Source organism: Bradysia coprophila, chromosome IV (assembly GCF_014529535.1).
Source record: "Bradysia coprophila strain Holo2 chromosome IV, BU_Bcop_v1, whole genome shotgun sequence".
In the NCBI taxonomy this organism is placed as follows: domain Eukaryota; kingdom Metazoa; phylum Arthropoda; class Insecta; order Diptera; family Sciaridae; genus Bradysia; species Bradysia coprophila.
The window spans coordinates 8878896-8898359 of record NC_050738.1 but is presented as its reverse complement, the minus strand read 5'-3'; the positions used below and the strand labels follow the sequence as shown (position 1 = coordinate 8898359).

At 36.3% G+C, this 19464-nt stretch overlaps 4 protein-coding genes across 6 annotated transcripts; 2 read left to right on the top strand and 2 right to left on the bottom strand.

Annotated features, from left to right (window-relative positions):
* Positions 1 to 2005: 2005 nt before the first annotated feature.
* Positions 2006 to 4622, bottom strand: LOC119066957 (coiled-coil domain-containing protein 47). 2 transcript variants are annotated; one of them, XM_037169681.1, is made up of 6 exons: positions 4496 to 4622; positions 3624 to 4000; positions 3094 to 3558; positions 2686 to 3033; positions 2539 to 2620; positions 2006 to 2470 (listed from the first exon to the last, which is right to left on the bottom strand). In XM_037169681.1, exons 2-6 carry the CDS (start codon positions 3993 to 3995, stop codon positions 2313 to 2315), a joined length of 1425 nt encoding a protein of 474 aa, XP_037025576.1. In that variant the 5' UTR covers positions 3996 to 4000; positions 4496 to 4622; the 3' UTR covers positions 2006 to 2312. The 2 variants fall into 2 exon arrangements, with proteins under 2 accessions (XP_037025576.1, XP_037025577.1); XM_037169682.1 differs by having other exon boundaries at positions 2016 to 2470; positions 3624 to 3996; positions 4496 to 4613.
* Positions 4623 to 6321: 1699 nt separating this feature from the next.
* LOC119066948 lies at positions 6322 to 6853 on the top strand. Its single transcript, XM_037169668.1, has 2 exons — positions 6322 to 6445; positions 6505 to 6853. Exons 1-2 carry the CDS (start codon positions 6389 to 6391, stop codon positions 6805 to 6807), a joined length of 360 nt encoding a protein of 119 aa, XP_037025563.1. The 5' UTR covers positions 6322 to 6388; the 3' UTR covers positions 6808 to 6853.
* Positions 6854 to 8328: 1475 nt separating this feature from the next.
* LOC119066947 (syntaxin-12) lies at positions 8329 to 12744 on the top strand. Of its 2 annotated transcripts, none has more exons than XM_037169666.1 (5): positions 8329 to 8477; positions 11245 to 11481; positions 11543 to 11708; positions 11783 to 12047; positions 12288 to 12744. In XM_037169666.1, the coding sequence occupies exons 2-5, from the start codon at positions 11249 to 11251 to the stop codon at positions 12464 to 12466; spliced, it is 843 nt and encodes a 280-aa protein (XP_037025561.1). In that variant the 5' UTR covers positions 8329 to 8477; positions 11245 to 11248; the 3' UTR covers positions 12467 to 12744. The 2 variants fall into 2 exon arrangements, with proteins under 2 accessions (XP_037025561.1, XP_037025562.1); XM_037169667.1 differs by lacking the exon at positions 8329 to 8477 and adding an exon at positions 8500 to 8767.
* A 2886-nt stretch (positions 12745 to 15630) lies between these two features.
* Positions 15631 to 17198, bottom strand: LOC119066946 (ADP-ribosylation factor-like protein 1). The gene is made up of 4 exons (XM_037169665.1): positions 17054 to 17198; positions 16600 to 16928; positions 15991 to 16116; positions 15631 to 15929 (listed from the first exon to the last, which is right to left on the bottom strand). Exons 1-4 carry the CDS (start codon positions 17055 to 17057, stop codon positions 15846 to 15848), a joined length of 543 nt encoding a protein of 180 aa, XP_037025560.1. The 5' UTR covers positions 17058 to 17198; the 3' UTR covers positions 15631 to 15845.
* Between the last annotated feature and the right edge of the window lie 2266 nt (positions 17199 to 19464).

Genomic DNA, 19464 nt, shown 5'->3' with positions numbered 1-19464 from the left:
AGTCTTAGAGTTTTGAGAGTAGAATAGGGCAGTATGTACTGAAAGTGGAAGAAATTGGTCACTATCAGTCTTTAGACATATCTCGGGAACTGTGGCAGATGGTAGGTTGGTTTCTTCGGCAAAGTCTAAGAGTTTTGAGAGTAGAATAGGGCAGTATGTACAAAAACTGGAAAAATTTGTTCACCATCAGTTTTTAGATTTATCCCTAGAACTGTGGCAGATCGAAGGTTGGTTTCTTCGGCAAAGTCTTACAGTTTTGAGAGTAGAATAGGGCAGTATGTACAAAAACTGGAAAAATTTGGGCACTATCAGTTTTTAGACCTATCTCGGGAACTGTGGTAGATGGAAGGTTGGCAAAGTCTCAGAGTTTTGGGAGTAGAACATGGCCCTATGTGCAAAAACTGGAACAATTTGGTCACTATCAGTTTTTGGATTTATTTTTGGATCTGTAACAGATGGAACGTTCGTCTCCTTGGCAAAGTCTCAGAATTTTTGGAGTAGACTATGGGCGAAATGACCAAAACGGGAAAAGTGTTTCAATTTTATGTTTTTGGACTTTTTTCAAAATGAATGGCAGATGGAATATTGGTGTCTTCGGCAAAGTCTCAGAGTTTTGGGAGTAGAATACAGGCGAAATGACCAAAACTGGAAAAGTGTTTCAATTTTAAGGTTGGTGTCTTCGACAATGTCTGAGTGTTTTAGAAGCAGAAAACAGTGGCAAATATGAAAATTGTTGGGTAGTAGGATTTTCCTGTTTCAAATGTGGTTTTGGTATCTTTTGTGTTACGGGACATATAAAACTGCTTTCGTCGTCTCTAAATAAAAACTTTTGATATGTTATAACTGACGCTTTAACCTTAAAACTTACAAAAGTACTGATATCAGACAAAAACCTCTTAGAAGAGGAAGGGTGACGCAAGTCCTTTACTTACAAAAGTATTGATATCAGAAAGGGTGACGCTCAAGGCTCCGATACGCAAAAATTTAACTTTAACACCAATTCTTTATATTAAAAAAATTGCGTCACAAATGGCAGATGATGAGGACAACCAGACAACAAATTTATTAAAAATTATTTTTGTCGTCCTCCTAACTGAGTGATTAGTTGTCGTGGCACCATTACAACTATTTCGTTCAAGTATGTTTCGTGAATGTAAATTTTTAACATACAAGAAACTAAGCTTACACAGGTGCAATCTGAATTAATACCTCTTAAAACTTCAGAGCAAACATTTTGAATATCCGTAGAGGTTTCTTGGAAGCGTCTAACTTCAATCTTTATAATTTTATTTTAATTAAAAAAACAAAAGCGAATGAAAATAAACTAAAAAAGTGGAATTAAAAAAGAGAAAACTGAATTCTCGTATAGTCGAAAGTAGAATTACTTCAGAAATAGAACCGAAATCATCTGCCATTTGTGACGCAATTTTTTTAATATAAAGAATTGGTGTTGAAGTTAAATTTTTGCGTATCGGAGCCTTGAGCGTCACCCTTTCTGATATCAATACTTTTGTAAGTAAAGGACTTGCGTCACCCTTCCTCTTCTAAGAGGTTTTTGTCTGATATCCCATCAGAGCAAGAGAAATCGTTTCACCATTACCGAACAACTCTTGATTTGTTGGAAATGAATTTGCTATTTTATCTGTTAACGACAGAGACAATAAATGAAAATATAACGAGCCGTGGCTAGTGAGGCCTTCTGTAGCACAAAGCATGTTGAAACTAATGAAGTAAAAGATTTTTCTCAAAGCAGGCGAGAAAATAGTCTGTTTCTCACCTCAGCTGATATTTCGGGAGATATTGTTGTGAAAAGCGTTGTGTTGACCTCGGAAAAAAGGTGGAAATTTAATTTTCTCGGTTAACTCGCTGCGCTATGGCCACATAGAACATCCTCGGGGAACGAATAACTATTTCCATCCATGTCTTGATAAAATTTAAACAAAAGATAGTAAAAGATTCCATAATTACACCGGTGATATGCTGGTCGGCTGTGAAAGATTAAAAGTTTTTTTTTGTAAACGTGACAAGATACGAATTTATTCAATTCTGATTAAGAAATTACATTATCTTTCCCGAACGTCTTTTATTTATCGTACACTACCGATAGTAAAACCTGAACAATTTAGGTAAAATAAAGAAAAGACCAACGGTACCGTGACCGATGCACAAAAGAAGAGACTAATCTAATCATGATACATTGCATTTCGAAAAATAAAATGCAAAAACTAAAAAACAAGAATGGATAAATGAGGATGGGTGGTTTTGATCGTACTATTAATTTCTGAAACTGAATCTTTCCACGTGTTTGGATTTTACAGAGCCTTAATTGAGAGTTGCTTCATCTTCGGAGCTTTCTTCTTCAATTGACGCTTCTGTTCCTTCTTCTCCCATCGTCTCTGCTTTTCCGGATCGTCCTCTGACATGATTTTTTCTTTCTCCAACTTTCTCTTCTCTTCACGACGAACGGCAGCTGAAATTAATCGCAAATTTATAGATTGCCTGAACTCAAAATCGCAAATTTTTGCAGTGATTACTTACCAGCCTCTGCGCGTTGATGATGGGTACTTTTCAGAAATTCTTCTTCTACACGTAAACGGTTTTTATCAGCCTTTTGTTTGCCCTGAAATTTTGATTTTCATTTTAATGATCAAGCATCTACATTGACCAATTAACCGTCTCTCTCACCTCTTTGGACAATCGAAATCTTTTCAGTCTTTCCAACATATAGAATACTAAAACTAGCAACGGCTTCACCGACTCCATATCAGCATTTTTCGGTAAATTGAATCCGGCCATCAGCATCCGTTTCACTTCGGGTTGCTTTAGCGTGGCAGGATCGTCTTGTTGAATTGCTCCAGCATATTGATCGGATATGTGGATGTAATCAATCAAATTTGCAAATTTAGCTAACGCTAACACAATTCGAGAATCTAACATGGCAGATGTGGCCTCAGGTAGTTCGGATAACACAGAAAATCCACTTGGCACTTTGTATTTATCTTCAGGCTTATTGACTAGAATGCAATATTTACTCTGAAACGGAAGCAAATTGAAGCGGGCTATGGTTGTGAGCTATGATTGTTTGTAACTTACTAAATCAGCAGTTTCCTTAAATAATTTGGTTGCTGTCCTACGAGATGCCACACAAAATACGAACGGATCCATCGATTCTTTAGATATTTCTACTTTGAAGTGAAGTTGGTCCGTTGACGGTCGAACGATTTCAGATAAAATGGCAACCAAATCCTGACGCTTTATCATTTTCAGTTCGACGAGCATGCCCTCGCAACACGTTCGTCCGCTGCACCACAATGTGTAAAGACTCTCGCTTTCTTTGACAAAACCGGGATTCTCGTTTTCCACTTTGCCATCATCACCGATCAGCAGGAAATTGTCTTCCAAGAGACTTTTGTGTGTCGACAACCACAAATTAGCCAATTTCGTATTCTTGTTCTTTCCAATAAAATAATTGGTGAAATATGCAGCCAAACCGGCTAACATTAGTATCTCCATCCAGTAGGAGTCCCAATGCGTACGGAAGTGTAGAGGTACTTTGGCCTGTAAAATGACAAAAGAAAATTGATAAAACCGGTTCACAGCACATCTTCCAGCTGAATCAATACCATTGTGAGTTTCGGTTCACCAGTTTCAACCGGTACAGCCTGATCATTTTTGTTGAAACCTTCGAACTCTTCATCATCCCGGAAATGTTCAAATTCGCTTTCCTCTTCAACCACACCATCGTCCTCATCATTTTCATCGTAGGCATCTTGAAAATTGTCATTTCTCTCATTAGCACCACCAACGTTCGATTGCTTTTCACTTTTAACTGAATGCTCGGATATCGTTTCGAATTCGTCGTCCGAATCGAAATCATCAAATTCGGCGAAATCATTGTCCTCTGGGGCTTCGTTACTTCGGCAGTGAACCGATTGTGAATAGAATGCGGCCAGTAAGCAAACAATCACCGGAAGAATAATTTTAATTCGAGCCATTTCTGCTGGAATAAATAAAAGACAAAAATTCGTTGATTACTGCACAGTCACTACGCATACCACTTCAATTCATTCCTGTCTAATTCATGAGTTTAGCTCACGCAAACAGAAGTATATTACAAATAAGTATATATGACCGGTGGTGAGACAGTTTGAAATTTTTAACTCATCATTTTAATTGGTAATTGATCGATTTTTGATTGCTATTTAATTTCTGTGATTGGAGAGCTCCATAAATTTACCCTTTTGTCTGCGTTCGATGGAAATAATTATTAGTATTCTTTACTCAACTATCACTATCGTCTTATCGCAAATTAGATTTATATTTTTATCATCAAGGGTTCGAATAGACCTACTAAAATAAATTTGGCATTGGCCTGGAATTCACTTGCAGGTTATGTAAATTCATAATTTTATCGAGGCAATTGGTGCCAAAACTCATCTTCATCAATTACAACTGCATTATTGTCTCGGTCACATTTTATCACTGTCTCAATTACCTTAATTTTTGTTAGATTTCAATATGAAATATGAAAATTTTTCTCTGAATCAGCTATTTTTTTGACAGTCTCTACACCCTCTACACTTGATCCATCACTTGTGACAGCCGTGACACCACAACTATCTGTCAAAGTCCCTTTAAACTATATAAAGTTTTAAGCCAGATTGCCTTTTCGACATGAAAGAGTATAAAGTGTTATGATGAAAGAGAAGAAGATATTTTGACAAGTATCCCAAGGCAAGGTAAAATAAACTGGTCTTCTGTCCTCTCGCTCTCAACGTACCACGTTGAAAGAGAAGCAAATACTTCGACAAGTACCTCAAGGCAAGTTATAATAACTAGTCTTCGGTTTTCTCGCTCTGATCATAACAGTCTATAGACTATTATGATGGGGGAGAAAGAAATATTTTGACAAGTACCCCAACGCAAGGTACAATAAACTGGTCTTCGGTCCTCTCCAAGTACCCAAGGCAAGTTATAATTATCTGGTCTTCGGTTTTCTCGCTCTGATCATAACAGCCAATAGACTATTATAGAGACTATTCTGATAAGTAGCAGCTTTTTTGAATTGTTAATGTAAGCTGGAGTTACGTTGATCATGATGGATGGTATGAAATGAAGTGAGAGAATGAAATATAATTTAGACCACTTATTTTACTTGTCTTGCGGCAAGTTATAATTAACTGGTCTTCGGACTTCTCGTTAAACTATTTACTCAAATTGCTGGAAAAAATCAATGTTATTATTATAGACAGTCATGATCAAAGCAAAAAGTCCAAAGACCAGTTAATTATAACTTGCCTTGCAGGACTTGAGAGTAGATAGTAAGTCCCAGTTTGAAGTTGTATATAATTCCTCTCATTTTGACGTCGTGTGACCCACAGATTTGTCACAATTATCTGGTCAGAATGTGAGAAATCAGTTTCTGTGAACATTCTACAGACTGGTATGATTAGAGCGAGAATACCAAAGTCCGTTAATTTTACCTTACCTTTTGAGGTAAGTATCATACTCACCATTGAACATTTTCATATGATTATTTGACCCATCCCCTAAGGCAAGTTAAAACGACTGATCCTGATAAGAATGATCAGGTTTTCCATTGGTGTGACGAATTCCATGACCATGGCCTGTCCTGTGATGATTGCAATTTCATTTTTAAATATCTGTGATACTTTCCTTAGAGCAGACTTCGTGGAAAGATGCAGATACGCGGGTTACATACCTCGTTTCATACAAAAAATTCACCACGCCATACAAATTCAATTTTGGTGAATTGGTTTGTATGGAAAAGGCGTGTTCCCGCGTATCTAATAAAATGGCGATCTGCGTGACCTCCCCAAAGTATACAGCCTTGCTTATCTCATCGTCACAACCTATTTCGCAAGAAAGACATTTTAAATAAAAACTGTAAACTGTAAAATGGTATATTATGTTGAAGATATGGTTCGAGGTGAGGCTATTTTCCTAGTTCTTCCACAACATTACATGGGATGGGATTTCTGATCAGTCTACTACATTATAAAGGGGTAAAAGATAGCTTAGACCAGTACAATTTAACTGATCTTGGGTTCAGCTGTCAAAAAATTATGAATGAAAAACTAAAGTGAGATGTGGGCTCATTTTGAATATATGCGATTTCTTTTATTTTCATAGAACCCGAGATCAGTGGAAGTGACCTATAGTTAGAAATCGCTCTCCTTTAACATTCTACCTTGGCTACTCGTTTCTTTAATTTCTTAGCTCCAAAATTCAAATACCTACCGGCTTCAACCTTTTCGACAGCATCATATGTGATGCATGTGTCCTGTTCTGTCACTGTCACCTATGTTAGAAATAATAAATAAACATTCACTCGTATTGCAAGTATCATACACGTATTAAAATTAAAATGTTTAGAAAAACAAAAGCGGAATTAAAACCACCTCAACCACCAACATTTGCATCGGTATACTTCCATCCTTTTCCATTTGCAGTCGACAGTCTTTTTCACTTCCAAACTTACAGATACTCGAAGATATGGAAACATTTCTTGTGGAAAAACCACCAATCGAAAAAGTTAGAACGCTACCCAGTGCAAGTGAAAACGCTGAAGTCAACTCAAACAGTAACCGCAATAATTTGGAAGATTGGTGGAAGGTGTTCGAAACATTTTACTCTGACAATGAGGATCTGCAGAATGTTAGACGAAGACTGAATGCATCTCAAAAACTGTTGGAAGATCAGAAAAAGGAAATTACTGAGAAGACAGATGAAATTCAACAGGACATAGACTTGGCTTTGCGAGATCCACCAATTGATCTCGGTTGACGGTTTAAATTTGGAATATTCTTGTGTCAATTAAACGTCTCAGTTATAAACAGCGATTTTTGTTTCAAGTGAGAGTAGTCAGTCCCATCAAAAAGTCGACCTTCTCTAAAATCAAAGAAGTTTCTTCTCCTCTGCACCATATACCTGTAGGTATACAGCCTAAGTCTTACCTGACACCAAACAAAGCGGATGCCTAATAAAAATGGATTTTGGAAACAAGCTATTTGAGCGGTGTACTCATTCAACTAGTCTGAAGTTCATTAGGAAAATTTCTGACCGAAAAACGTATTTTGCTGCGTATTAATTTAAAAAAAGATTAAGCCCAGAAAGAGTCTGCTGTATTTCTAAAAGATATAGATCATACCACTCAGAATTAAATTTTCGATCGATGGATTTTCGCAAGGGAGGAGAGAAGTGTATATTGATATTTCGCCTTTTTATAGTAAAATGTCTCTTCTTCGTCTAGCCACTATAGTGTCAAATTACTTCTAATAAACCTTATCGTGGAAGAGCGACTTTGTGTGATTAAATTTTCTTCATTGTCCCTCAATTGAGTTACAAACAATTTTTTTTTTTATTTTTTATCGATGGAGAACCTAATTATAAGACACTTTGTCTGGTATCATATGCCAAAAAAAGTTAAAACTTTCTTTATAAATCATTTTGAAAGTCACTAAAAACACGAAAATTCGAATAGAAATACAATATGTCATCAAAAAAATTTTTGTATTTCGATTCGAATTTTCGTGTTTTCAGTGACTTTCAAAATGATTTATAAAAAAAGTTTTAACTTTTTTTGGCATATGATACGAGACAAAGTGTCTTATAATTAGGTTCTCCATCGATTAAAAAAAAAAAAAAAATTTGTTTGTAACTCAATTTCTTCTCAATTGTCTTCTCAATTTCAGATACCAAAATCGGTTCATATTCACTCAAGTTATCAAAAATTAGGAAAAACATTCTCCCTCGAATGAGCATAAGGGCGATTTTGTTCAGCTACGACAATCACTCGAAGATCGAAGATTTAATTTAATAAAATTGAAAAAAAAATCAGATTGGAACTATTGTAACGTAGCATATATGCAGGGTGAAGAGAGTAACACTTACAAGAAAAAAGTGCAACTAAAGAACTGGAACTAATGGAACGCTGCATATATGCAACGTGAAGAAAGTTCCACAATTTTTAGTTCCACAAATAAAGTGTGACTAAAAATAGTGGAACTATCGTCACCTTGCAGCGTTCCATTAATTCCACTTTCTTGAGTTAGAAATTCTAGATATCCAAGACTCTGAATTCTAGCAAGTGAAACTATTGTAACGCTAACATTAAGAGATTTCCACTTTTTTAATTTCCACGAAAAAAGTGAAACTAAAAAAATTGGAACTATTGTATCGTTAGTATTTCAAATAAAGTACGAAATTTCTGCGAGTGGTTACCGCCATCCATTATGAAGTAAGAAAATTGTCATTGGATTGAACATGGGCTGCGTTCTTTATCATCAGCTCAGCGCCACCTGTTGTCATATCTCAAAACGATTAAGAAAAGTCAGCCAATGATAAAAAAAAAATAAAGTTGGACAGTCTGTCAGCTGTCATTGTGATTGGAGTGTGTCTCATATTGTTTGTTCATTATTGTGTGTTCGAAAATAAATAATCTTCAATAAATTTAGGTAAGTTCATAGCTCTAGGCAATCGTTCATCTATCATCATTCTATCAAATTCCGCAATTATTGCAATAAATAATTTGTTGTGCATTGTTAAAATAGCCATTAAAATATGACTCACTTCTCTATGCGCTGTAGAGTGAACAAAAAAACATAAAAAAAATTTATGTCTCTTTGTTGGTGAAAAAAGTTGCATTCGATATAAGTAATTCTGAGCGAAGGAATTAAATGAATTGATAAACCGTGTGTTAATTGATGTGAATTCGGTTTTATTGTAATTTTTTGTGTACTTTGTGGTTGGATGCACAGTCACTTATTTATTTTGTACCTTTTTATTGTCGTAAATTAGTACTTTCTTGTAAATTATTGTGCTGACCTTTGTACGTCGAGATTTTTAATAAAGCGAAAACAATTTTTTTCCGTATATATCTTTAGTTCAGCTCACACAGAAGAGAGGTACCGCAGCATAATATTATCTAGGTCAAAAGTACTTTTTCATTATAATTTTTAGCAGTTTTTTTTTTTTAACGAATTATAATTTCTCGTCACTCCTTATTTTTGCGATACGGTTAGTTTCTTTAGTGATTTGCAATTTTTTTTTCGTTCGTCTTCTAATTTTCAATGTCGTATAGATTAATGACTTTTGGGATTCGTCGGTGAAAACGTATTGGTAATTACGATACTCAGATTTTAATGAACGATTCCCGCTTTTTTATATGAGTCGCACCTTTGTCAATATCATCATCACCTGCGATCACCTGGAGATATTATATTTTATTGAATTAAAACATTTTGTTTCTTTTTTTTTGGTTGCATGTTTCGTGCTTGTTCGATCGTGTTCCAGAGCTAATGGATATGTGTCATAAATGTGAAATAATCGTCCATAAAAAATGATTTGTCAAAAATGTTTTCGATTATTTTTTTCTTCTCTTTAATCTACACAGCGAGTTTATGTGTACCCGAATTTCTGATTTCGCTAAATGAAAACATCAAAACATTTAATTCGCTTGTGAGTAGTCTGTACTTAATCAGCTAATTGTGACTGTGTCTGGATTCGGCAAATCCATTCGAGCGGCTGAATGCGATTAATTGTTTACTGTGTAGTGAAATGTGTTATATTGATTACATTGTGGTGGATTGATTTAAAACAATGTGTCATTCGTATATCGATTTTGTGCATTTTTGCTGATGATTTGTTGGAACTGAAATAGCATACGATTGTAGGGATTCATTGCATGTTAAAGTGTATTAGCCTGCGATACAAGTGAAGATTCATCTGTAAAAATCCATTACAAGGTGATTCTTCGACTTTTATTCTAAAACTTTTTTTGTTTCAATATCAAGTTTACATTCGATATTACATTTACTGAGAGAGTGAGTGAGAGAGAAAGAGAGAGAGGTTAATGGATGTGTAACATTTGTTTTCTCTGTCCCAATGGCATATAAAAACTAAATCTAATCGAAGACTGACAACCCATACCTGAGCCACTAAAAATGACATTCAGTCAAGATATACCTACCCAATCTGGCTTGCAAATTCCGCAAAATATGTGTAACAAAATGGTATATATGAAAGACGACTGACCTTTCCCTTTTCGTCGAAATAATAAAATATTTTATTTGGTGTCCGCTACCTGACTGTTACACAATTTTGTGTTTATAACTTTCTGTAAATCATAAAATGACTTATAATACCCAGCCGTAAATTTTATGTCGAACTTTTTATGGGGTGATGAGCAAGAATGAATTCTAATTGTTCTTCGCAAAAAAAGAAATTGGTTCCACTTCTGTTATCGTTTTACAATGGGCCTTTACGTTCCTCGTCTTTCGGATTTCTACTGGTTGTTGAATTTTCTTCATATTTGACTATACGAAATTGAATTTATCAAACATCACAAGTTGTCCTTTCCACCATTACAAGGTGTTGTCTTCTAATATTTCCATTTTCTTCTCCTAAGTAAACGAAAGTCTACTCAAAAATGGCAAATCAATTGCTGATTGCTGCTTTACACCTCGGGTCTTTCGGTAAATTCACAGCACAGCTCCTAGCGTTAACACTAGTCTGTCAAACGTCAAAAACCTTAACCTTTATACAGATATGGGTGAACGTACACCTGCATGTGTTGTCTTAGGCCACACGAAGGAAGCATGACCATCTGGACAAGAGAAATACAACGCCTAATCTGATACCATCAGCATCCAAATGGTTTTCGATGTTAATGCTAGCAGCAGTGCTATGATATGTGTCTCTTGATTTCAACTAGAACCAGCCTAATTTTTTCCGGCGAAAAAAGAGGTTCTCTGTAACTGTTTCCGGTACAATTTGTCGGTTAGTAACACACCATAGTGATGACTACCATCGACTACAGTGATAACATATTTTCATAAAGTTGTTATGCAATTAGTCGTTTCAGTTGACTAACAAAAAGAGATTATAAAAGTGAACACTGGGGAAAATTGAATAATGTATCGATTTACATATAAATATAACGGCTGGCTAGTCATCTGCTATCGACAGTGACGACAATAGACAATAGAATAAGCGATGTGCTCCGGCTAGTGTTCTCTCATATAGAAGAATGCATGTTAAATCAAACACTAGGAGACACAAATGAAGTAACAGATCAAATGATTCTGTTGTGATGCGTTCTATATCTGTCTCTGTCAGAATGGTTTTTTTTCACATAATTTATTCGCTCCATCTCCATCTAAATCAGTCGCGCTCCATGTCCAACCAAAAAAAAATCAATAATTTTGTTGAACTTCATTCTAGCGTTATGTCTCGGGGGCTCACCAACTCATCAAGCGGCTTTCGAGCTCTCCGAGACTATGGCAGCACATCAACGGTACCAGAGGTGAACTTCGCTGGCTTCAGTCCAACAGAGTTTATGTCGTTGAGCGAAAGCATTGCCCAGAATATTGGTTCGGTTAAGTCCAGCTGGCAACACTTGGAAAAGGCCATCAAAATAATCGGAACGGCAAGGGACAATTTGAGCACCAGAGAAAAAGTGTAAGTAAACCAAGCAGCGCGTAAAGTGTTGTTTTCATGACTGACTATACTCGTTGTATAGACATCAAATCCAATCAACGACAAATGGCAAAATTCAAACCACAAGTAAGGATCTTCAGCGTCTCACCGTGGTGGTCAGGCATGGAGATAAGCAACAACGATTGCAGGTGGAAAAATTGACGTCTGATTTTAAGAATGTAGTGGAAATGTATTCATCCAGTCAAAAGGTAATGTTCTCAGATTCGAACGCCGTTCCCACTGAAGCTGTACGTCTAACGATTCCGATTTGTTTTGATCGCAGCAAATTGCGGCAAAGATGAAAGCAATTTTCTTGACAAATGCGTCTCAAAACGATGACATTCATCGTGACTCAGAGAATGGCAATGAGAACGACCGGCAGCAGCAACTGCAGAAGCAGAAAATGTTGCGCGAAAATTTGGAATTCGAACAAGGCATGTTGGTCGAACGTGAACAACGTGTCCAACAAATCGAAGCGGATGTTTTAGATGTCAATGAAATTATGCGTGATTTGGCGACGTTGATCAATCAACAAGGTGAACAAATCGGTAAGTTTTCGGAACGATTTTTCTAAGCCGTTGTTTTTTGTTTTGTTGCATTGAGGGACTGGTTTAGAAAAAGATGTCCAGTTCAAACGGAAATTATTGTTCTTACAAATCGATGAGGAGATCGATAAAAAAATAAAAATCAGAAATAAAGAAAAGCTGGACGTCTTTTTTGAACCGTCCCGCCGAAATGATCGGTTGATCATTTTTAAAGTCGCATTTAAAACCAATTCATTCGATCAGATTCAATCGAAAGTGGCATTGATCATGCAGCTGGCGAAGTTGAAGCCGGCACATCTGAATTGATAAAGGCTGCTCAAAGCCAGGCCAAATATCGTCGTAAAGTGCTAATTTTACTGGCCATTGCTGTGATAATAGGTTTAATTGTAACTGGAATTATTGTATCCGCATTAAAGAGCTAAGTTTAAATGTTGGCGGTAAGAATAAAAAGGTGAAGAAAATTCGTAATTTCTTTTTGTTCTTTTTTTTACATTTTACGTAACGTATTCTAAGCACAGACACACACATACAGACACACAACACACATACATACATAGATATATATTTATATTAAATTGTATTAATAATATGGATAATGATGGAACAGTACAACAAAATTTTATCATTATTCGTTATTTATATTATTATTTAAAGATAATTCAAAGAAAACAAAAATAATAAAAAAATTGAAATAACAAAATTATCAAAAACTTAAATTTTTTGTTCGTCTTTCAACTTTTAATTCTGTCTGTGCTGACGTTGCTATCAATTCCAAGATATTACTTTGTGAAAGTTAACGTTTAAGTTGACAGCTTAACGTCAACTTACTGTAGCTACACATAGCGACGCGAAGAAGACCTAATCCAAATTTTTTCTTTGTTCTTCTGTCAAGCTTGACAGCACAACAAAAGAAAAATTCAAATTAGGTCTGTTTCGCGTTGCTATGTGTAGCTAGAGTTATAGTTAGCTATAAATTAGGTAGCGCCAAAAATCAATGAAAGTCTAGAACAGGTATGGTCGATCGGCGAATTCGTCTTAAACGCACTCACATTTTATGTCAAAATAATATGAAAATGAGTGCGTTTAAGTACGAAAATCAAATTTTTATGTCCTCCGGGCGGACAATAGACCATACCTGTTTTACACTTTCATTGCCAAAAATTCCCATTTTCGAAATCTCCTTCCCCTCTTGTCACTCATGACACTTTCAAAAAAAAATGCGTGTTCTGTCATAAAAGCCCTAGGATCGATGCTGCCTATTTCGTTACGTAATTTATGAACCGCCGCACAGCACTGCTACTAGCATGAACACCGAATTGACAAGTGTCAAATTTGGAGGCTTGCTTGAGTGATACGAGCTACCACTTAGGATTGTTTGTATTGTATGTTTTAACTCATACACCAAAAACAAGTCATCTATGTATAATAGAAACGCTTTGGCTACTGTGATTTCATCAACCTCCGAATATGTTCTATGTTAGTGCTATAGCAGTGCTGTGACCGCCGTTAATGTATGGTGAAATGCTGTTTGGAAACTAAAGCTTAAATGCAATAGATTTATAATTCTATTACATTTCTAATACATTTCGTCATAAAATTGTTAATGGCAGCGCTCTATTTTTTTGTGAGCCAACTTCACGTCATGACATATTACGTGATTAATTTACCAGACTGAAGTTTTATCACTTCAAAATAGAGCGCAAAGAATGAAGTTCAGAATAAAGAAATGTGACAAAGTTTCCCATTAGACCACACAGCCAGCTCGACAAATTCTATTTATAGATATTTCCATGCCTAGGAGCAAAAACTGCTACTTTCGGCCCGCGAATGAGGGAAAATGAACTTTCATTAAAAGTCTTATGCGTAACTCGAGGAAAATCTTTTTGGGCGAGTATACATGCAACTATTGCCTTCGGCACAAGTACTAACACTGTATATTAACCAAAAAATCGTTTTCCCCTTGATACGTTGATACGGGTGATACGTAAAAAGCTATTGAGCCTCAATATTTTTAAAATACTTCCAGTGGCATTGCTTAGCGTGAGCAGGACTGCAAAGGGACTCTGATTCGCCAGTGTGTTACACGAACCTGCCAGAGACCACATGTTTAGGGTGTATTCTGAACTACGACTTCAAAATTGACGGACTTTCACTGTTTGTACATCTGGCAACACCTAAACGCCCATTGAATATTGAACCATAATTAATTACTCCCTTTAGATATGAAATTTGTCTTTTGACTACTACACACAGCTGGATTTTTAGCCGGTATGCTTCTTCACACAGCAATTGGCAAATATGGTTGACATCATAGCTCGTTGTGTGCGGTTCATTTTACGGATACTACTGCCTCAACTACCCATTTTTAAGCACCCCTTCCATCCAAGCATTGTAGACTAGAAAATCCGAAAAGTGCATGTAGCCAAATGTTTGGCAAGAATGGGAAGCGGAAGCTTTGGCAAAGTTTATTCACAAAGTTATGACAGCTTTTCCGAAACGTTTCGTATTTAAGTATCAACCAATAACTCGTTGGAACGTCGTAGAATTTTAGTGAATTTAAGTGGTTTTATCGGGTACAGTGTAACTTTCGTCTAATAAAATTTCATCGTAATGAAAGGTAGGATAGCTACGAGTCTGCAAACCAAACATATTTTTTTAATGGTCAATTGGCTCCTTATTCTGTCATTAAAAACTTAATTTATATGAGAAACTCTGACTACTACATCAAGCAGGTCCCTTATTTATATCGTGTTCTGGTGCTTGATTTGCAGAGCCGGTTACATGGAGTTTTCTGCGTTTTTCCTTCTTTCTTACATATTGGTACTACAGGAATTATACAAACAAAATGGAAGAGAAGAAGAGTATATCTGTGATTATAATCTGAACATAGAGGGATTCTTTTGAAAAACGACCTGCCGAAATCGGACCCATTTTCCAGTGGACTTTTTTATATGTGCTTCAATAGGTCCCTAGAAGCCTAAAATATTTTTTTTTGGAAATTCATCGATGCTTGTGTGGATAGCGGGAGGTGATCGAAACCCTTTTCATCTGGAAATTTCTCCGGCTACACGAAACGTACAAGATTGTGTGATAGAAAGGTATTTGCATGTATTTTCGGGGCAAATAGTCGACCATAAAATGCAACCCTGAGGAGTTACAAGGTAAAAATTTGATTATTTCGGGGAACTTCTGACGGTGTGCATTCAAAAAGCAACAAAAACATCAAAAAACTGTTTTCTCTAATTGCTACTGGTCCTAGCTTTCTAATGACACCAAACATGCATGGGTAGTGTATCGATGAATGTGACTTTGAGGTTTGGTTCTGCTACTCAAAAAATTCAGTCCACAGAAAACATTTGATCAAAAAATATTCATTTTTCTGCAACTTCAGCTGCTGGTTATTCAAAAGAATCCCTCATACAGACTTTAAATATAACAGAGGGTTGCAGTGAGGCTTCTGTTTTCAAACGATAGTTCATGAAAATTTTCCATTGAAAATGGTATGGGCCATGGCAGTATTTCTACATTTAAAAATTAGATTCATTTCATCCTGCAACACAAAATAAAAATGAAATCACACGCTGAATACCGGTTATGTGTGGTGTGTTAAATATAATAGTTAATTTATTTGACAAATTTACATAAAAATGAAAAATTTATAAATTATTTTCTTTTGGGTTGCGTTCCAATGCAATACAAACGGTCCGAACGTAAAGCCACACAATTCGTAGAAAAAAAAAGAAATGTTTTTTCAACCGATTTTTTTTTTCTATAATCTTTCCTTAACTAAGTATGAAAATGCTATTTGCGTGTCTGCAGTGCGTTCGATAGCCAGTCCATTGCTTGGTCCAGGCCTTCACCTTTTGTGGCCGATGTTTTAAATATCTGTGAAAGTAATTTTGATTCGTATAGTCGTTCCGAAATGCTAAATTATTGACAAAATTACTTGGAAAGTTCTGTTTTTTAATGCTTCCAGTCCAAGGGCTTGATGTACTTCGGCGACACTCATACAACCTTCCATGTCTTGTTTGTTTGCTAAGACCACTAAAATCGCGTCGTTCAGTTCATCTTCCTGAAAATCAGACAATTAGAAAGGAAGTTAAAACGTCGAAAGGACTTAAAATTTTTATAAAAATTCAGTCGAGACTTGAAGCAACACTAACGCTAATGGTTGTAACTCATACGATTCGGAATCTGACTAAATTGAGTGATCCTAAGGTTCATTTTATACGAAACGTTTAGTAAACTATAAATTATTCCAGTTGATGTTGTCGAACAAATATAAATTTTCTACAAAATACAAATATTTGGCTGAAGTCAACACAAACGGCCACGGTAACGATTAGAAATACATATCATAACAACTGTACAGTAAATTCCAATAATAATTGAGATAAGAGTCTCGATACAAATTTGAAAAATTGGATTTTAGCACAACGTTGACCTTGTTTCACCAATGTACAAGTCAACGCATTTCTCAATCGAACGCCGTCTTCCAAACATGAAATTTAAAATTAGCCCAAAAACTACCAACAATTTTAGCGTAACCACTCACCCTTAGCATGTACAGCAGCTCATCTTTCGATATTCCTATTCTGTCTCGATCCACCGAGTCCACGACATATATGATCGCGTCCGTATTACTATAGTAGCATCGCCAATAAGGTCTTATAGATGTCTGTCCTCCCAAGTCCCAGACTTGAAATTTAAGATTTTTGTACGTCACCTGTTCGACATTGAATCCGATCGTCGGAATTGTTGTCACAACTTCACCGACTTGTAACCGATATAGAATTGTTGTTTTGCCGGCTCCGTCTAATCCTAAAATCAGTATACGCATTTCCCGGGATCCTAACAGTCCACGAAAATAGCTAAACAGGCCACCTTTAGCGGATGAATTGGGCGAAATATGAAAGTAGAAAAGAGAGAAATATGTTTGTGCGATTAATGTTTACACGGTGCGAATATCAGCGGTTATCACAGTTTTATGCGATAGAAACGATCATTACCCATTTTATAAGAACTGTCGATTAAGTTTCATATACTAATACCGGAAAATTTTCTTTAAACTACCGAAATTAATCACTTTTTTTAGCTGTTTTATTGATATAGAAGAGGGATGACAGTTTTGACGTGGTAGACGTTTATTGTCTCATATTTTATGGATATGTGGCGCACCAGTATAATATCCATAAAATGAAGTAGATAGACTAAGGTGAACGGCGTCAGGAATTGAAACCGCGATCCAGGCCCTTACTCTGTAAAATTTTTGAATTTTCAAGAGACTCAGTAAATTCAGTTAAGCATGTTATGTGACGTTATCTGATATATCAATTTATAAAGTTGAATTCGCAGTCATCCGTTTAGCCTCCGTTGACATATGTGTTTATGTGACTTTTCTATTGTTTAGATAATTCACGCCGTAAGTATGCCTAAAATTTGAATTTTAAGTGAACGATTCGATGAAAAAGTGAACCGAAAAATACATTTCAACGCTTCCTTGTATGAAAATGACGCTACGTTAGAAAGACCTCCGCACTTTCCATTTTGAATTTCGACCGCACTTACGGCGTGAATAGAGTTACCCTCGAGAGGTGGTATGGTGGATCTGATGCTAATCGTCACCCAAAAATTACTTGGGCACCCAGACATGTTAAATAATGGCAGCGTCACCATGCCATCTCTCGAGTGTAATGCTTAATTTCCACTTACCAAAAATGTACTCCATGTGAGAGACAAAATTGAATTTTTTCAGTTTTTGCTTTGGTTATCTGACAGCTCGCTCTCTCACTGCTCTCTCAGGGAATACTTTTTGTTGAGTGGAATGGAAACCATCTATGAAAGAGTGATATATACGACAAAGTTGAATATTCGTGGAACAAAGAAACCTGTGTTGGTAGTACCGAATTTGAGCTAGTTAGCTGTCAGAATGTAAGAGACTTTGTAGCTCCCACAGCGCTTCAACGCATCGCTGCACCATCGTCTCATACAATTTTGTCGTATATATCTCTCATTCATATATGTGGAAACTTAACTCTATTATTTACATAGATGACTTTTCCAATGTTTTAATTCCAGCTGTCAAGTAAACGGCTGGACGGACGACTGGGAATTCAACTTAAGTATTTTCTTGTGAAATAATGTGTGTTAACCTCAAGCAAGAAATTCATGTCTTTGGTGGCTTTTCTTGAATTCCAACAGTTCTATTTCCCACAACACAATAAATTCAACATGTCTATACCACATTCTTACTTTACTTCTCACTAGGTTTTGTAAAAACAGGTTAAGGCACTCTCGAAAGCGGCTGGAATCAAAGTTTGAACAGTTCAGGATTTTTTTCTCAGAGAGATGCTAATATGACAACTGGGTCGTTTCGACGGATAGAGGGAATATGGGTTTTTGAGAGAGAATTCAGTACATTTTCTCTCAACCAATTTCAAAATCATTCGGCATATTCCCTCTATCCGTCGAAACGACCCAGTCGTCATATTAGCAACTCTCTGTTTTTTCTGGATAAATTTTTTAAATAAACAAAATGTTCGTTGAAGGAGCCACTAGAAAATTTTGCTGTCACTCAAGCAAAAGTGCAATTAATGACAGCTGTCAAATAGAGTACTATTTTATATGAAAAACTTGCCCGAATTTTTTTACAGTGTCAAAATTTGTTCGATACACTGTCCAGTTTGAGTACCCTATTTAGTGTACCACTCATGCTTGAAGTGCGTTGTGCCACTGCTTTTTTTCATAGGGTTAAACACTGTGCTTTGTTTAAATTCAAAGAACTGAATTAACTTCTTCACTACCAATAAAGAAAGGCGGAATTGGAATACGACATGCTTCAGACATAGCTCTTCCATGCTTTTTGTCATCAGTGTATAATGTTTCTGATCTGCTAAATGGACTGTTACCTGAAATTTACCGGCAGTTCGATTTAGCAAAAGAGGAAGCGGAACAACATTGGAGTCAGGAATTTGGGGAACTACCTGAAGAGTCTTTACGACCATTCCAAAGCAAATGGGAAGCTTTCGAAATAGCCAGAAAATTGACATTAATACGAAGTTCGTTGGTTGAAAAACCGGACCAAGCTCGAATTTTGGCCAATTCCTCCCAAGATGCAGGTGCGTGGTTGCAAGCACTTCCAGCTCCACAACTCGGAACACACATGAGCAATGACGAATTCAGAGTTTCGTTTGCACTACGTTTAGGTTTACCTATTCTACAACCACATAAATGTGTGTGTGGAACGAAAGTTGATGAATTTGCGAGACATGGACTGTCATGTAGTAAAGCTGCAGGAACAAAACCTAGACACGAAACATTTAACAACATAATGCAACGCGCGCTCAAATCGGCCGAAGTACCATGCACTCGTGAACCACCTGGTTGTTCTGCACCCGATGGCAAAAAACCTGATGGTCTC

Coding starts and splice junctions, on each gene's coding strand:
- LOC119066957 (XM_037169681.1), bottom strand. CDS start 3,995: ATGGCTCGAATTAAAATTATTCTTCCGGTGATTGTTTGCTTACTGGCC. Junction 3,559..3,623: donor GTGAACCGAAACTCACAATG/GTATTGATTCAG, acceptor GTCATTTTACAG/GCCAAAGTACCTCTACACTT. Junction 3,034..3,093: donor TTAAGGAAACTGCTGATTTA/GTAAGTTACAAA, acceptor CTTCCGTTTCAG/AGTAAATATTGCATTCTAGT.
- LOC119066948 (XM_037169668.1), top strand. CDS start 6,389: ATGTTTAGAAAAACAAAAGCGGAATTAAAACCACCTCAACCACCAACA. Junction 6,446..6,504: donor AACCACCAACATTTGCATCG/GTATACTTCCAT, acceptor CCAAACTTACAG/ATACTCGAAGATATGGAAAC.
- LOC119066947 (XM_037169666.1), top strand. CDS start 11,249: ATGTCTCGGGGGCTCACCAACTCATCAAGCGGCTTTCGAGCTCTCCGA. Junction 11,709..11,782: donor TGTATTCATCCAGTCAAAAG/GTAATGTTCTCA, acceptor TTTTGATCGCAG/CAAATTGCGGCAAAGATGAA. Junction 12,048..12,287: donor TCAACAAGGTGAACAAATCG/GTAAGTTTTCGG, acceptor TCATTCGATCAG/ATTCAATCGAAAGTGGCATT.
- LOC119066946 (XM_037169665.1), bottom strand. Junction 16,117..16,599: donor AGCTGCTGTACATGCTAAGG/GTGAGTGGTTAC, acceptor TCTGATTTTCAG/GAAGATGAACTGAACGACGC. Junction 15,930..15,990: donor TAAAAAACAGAACTTTCCAA/GTAATTTTGTCA, acceptor TTACTTTCACAG/ATATTTAAAACATCGGCCAC.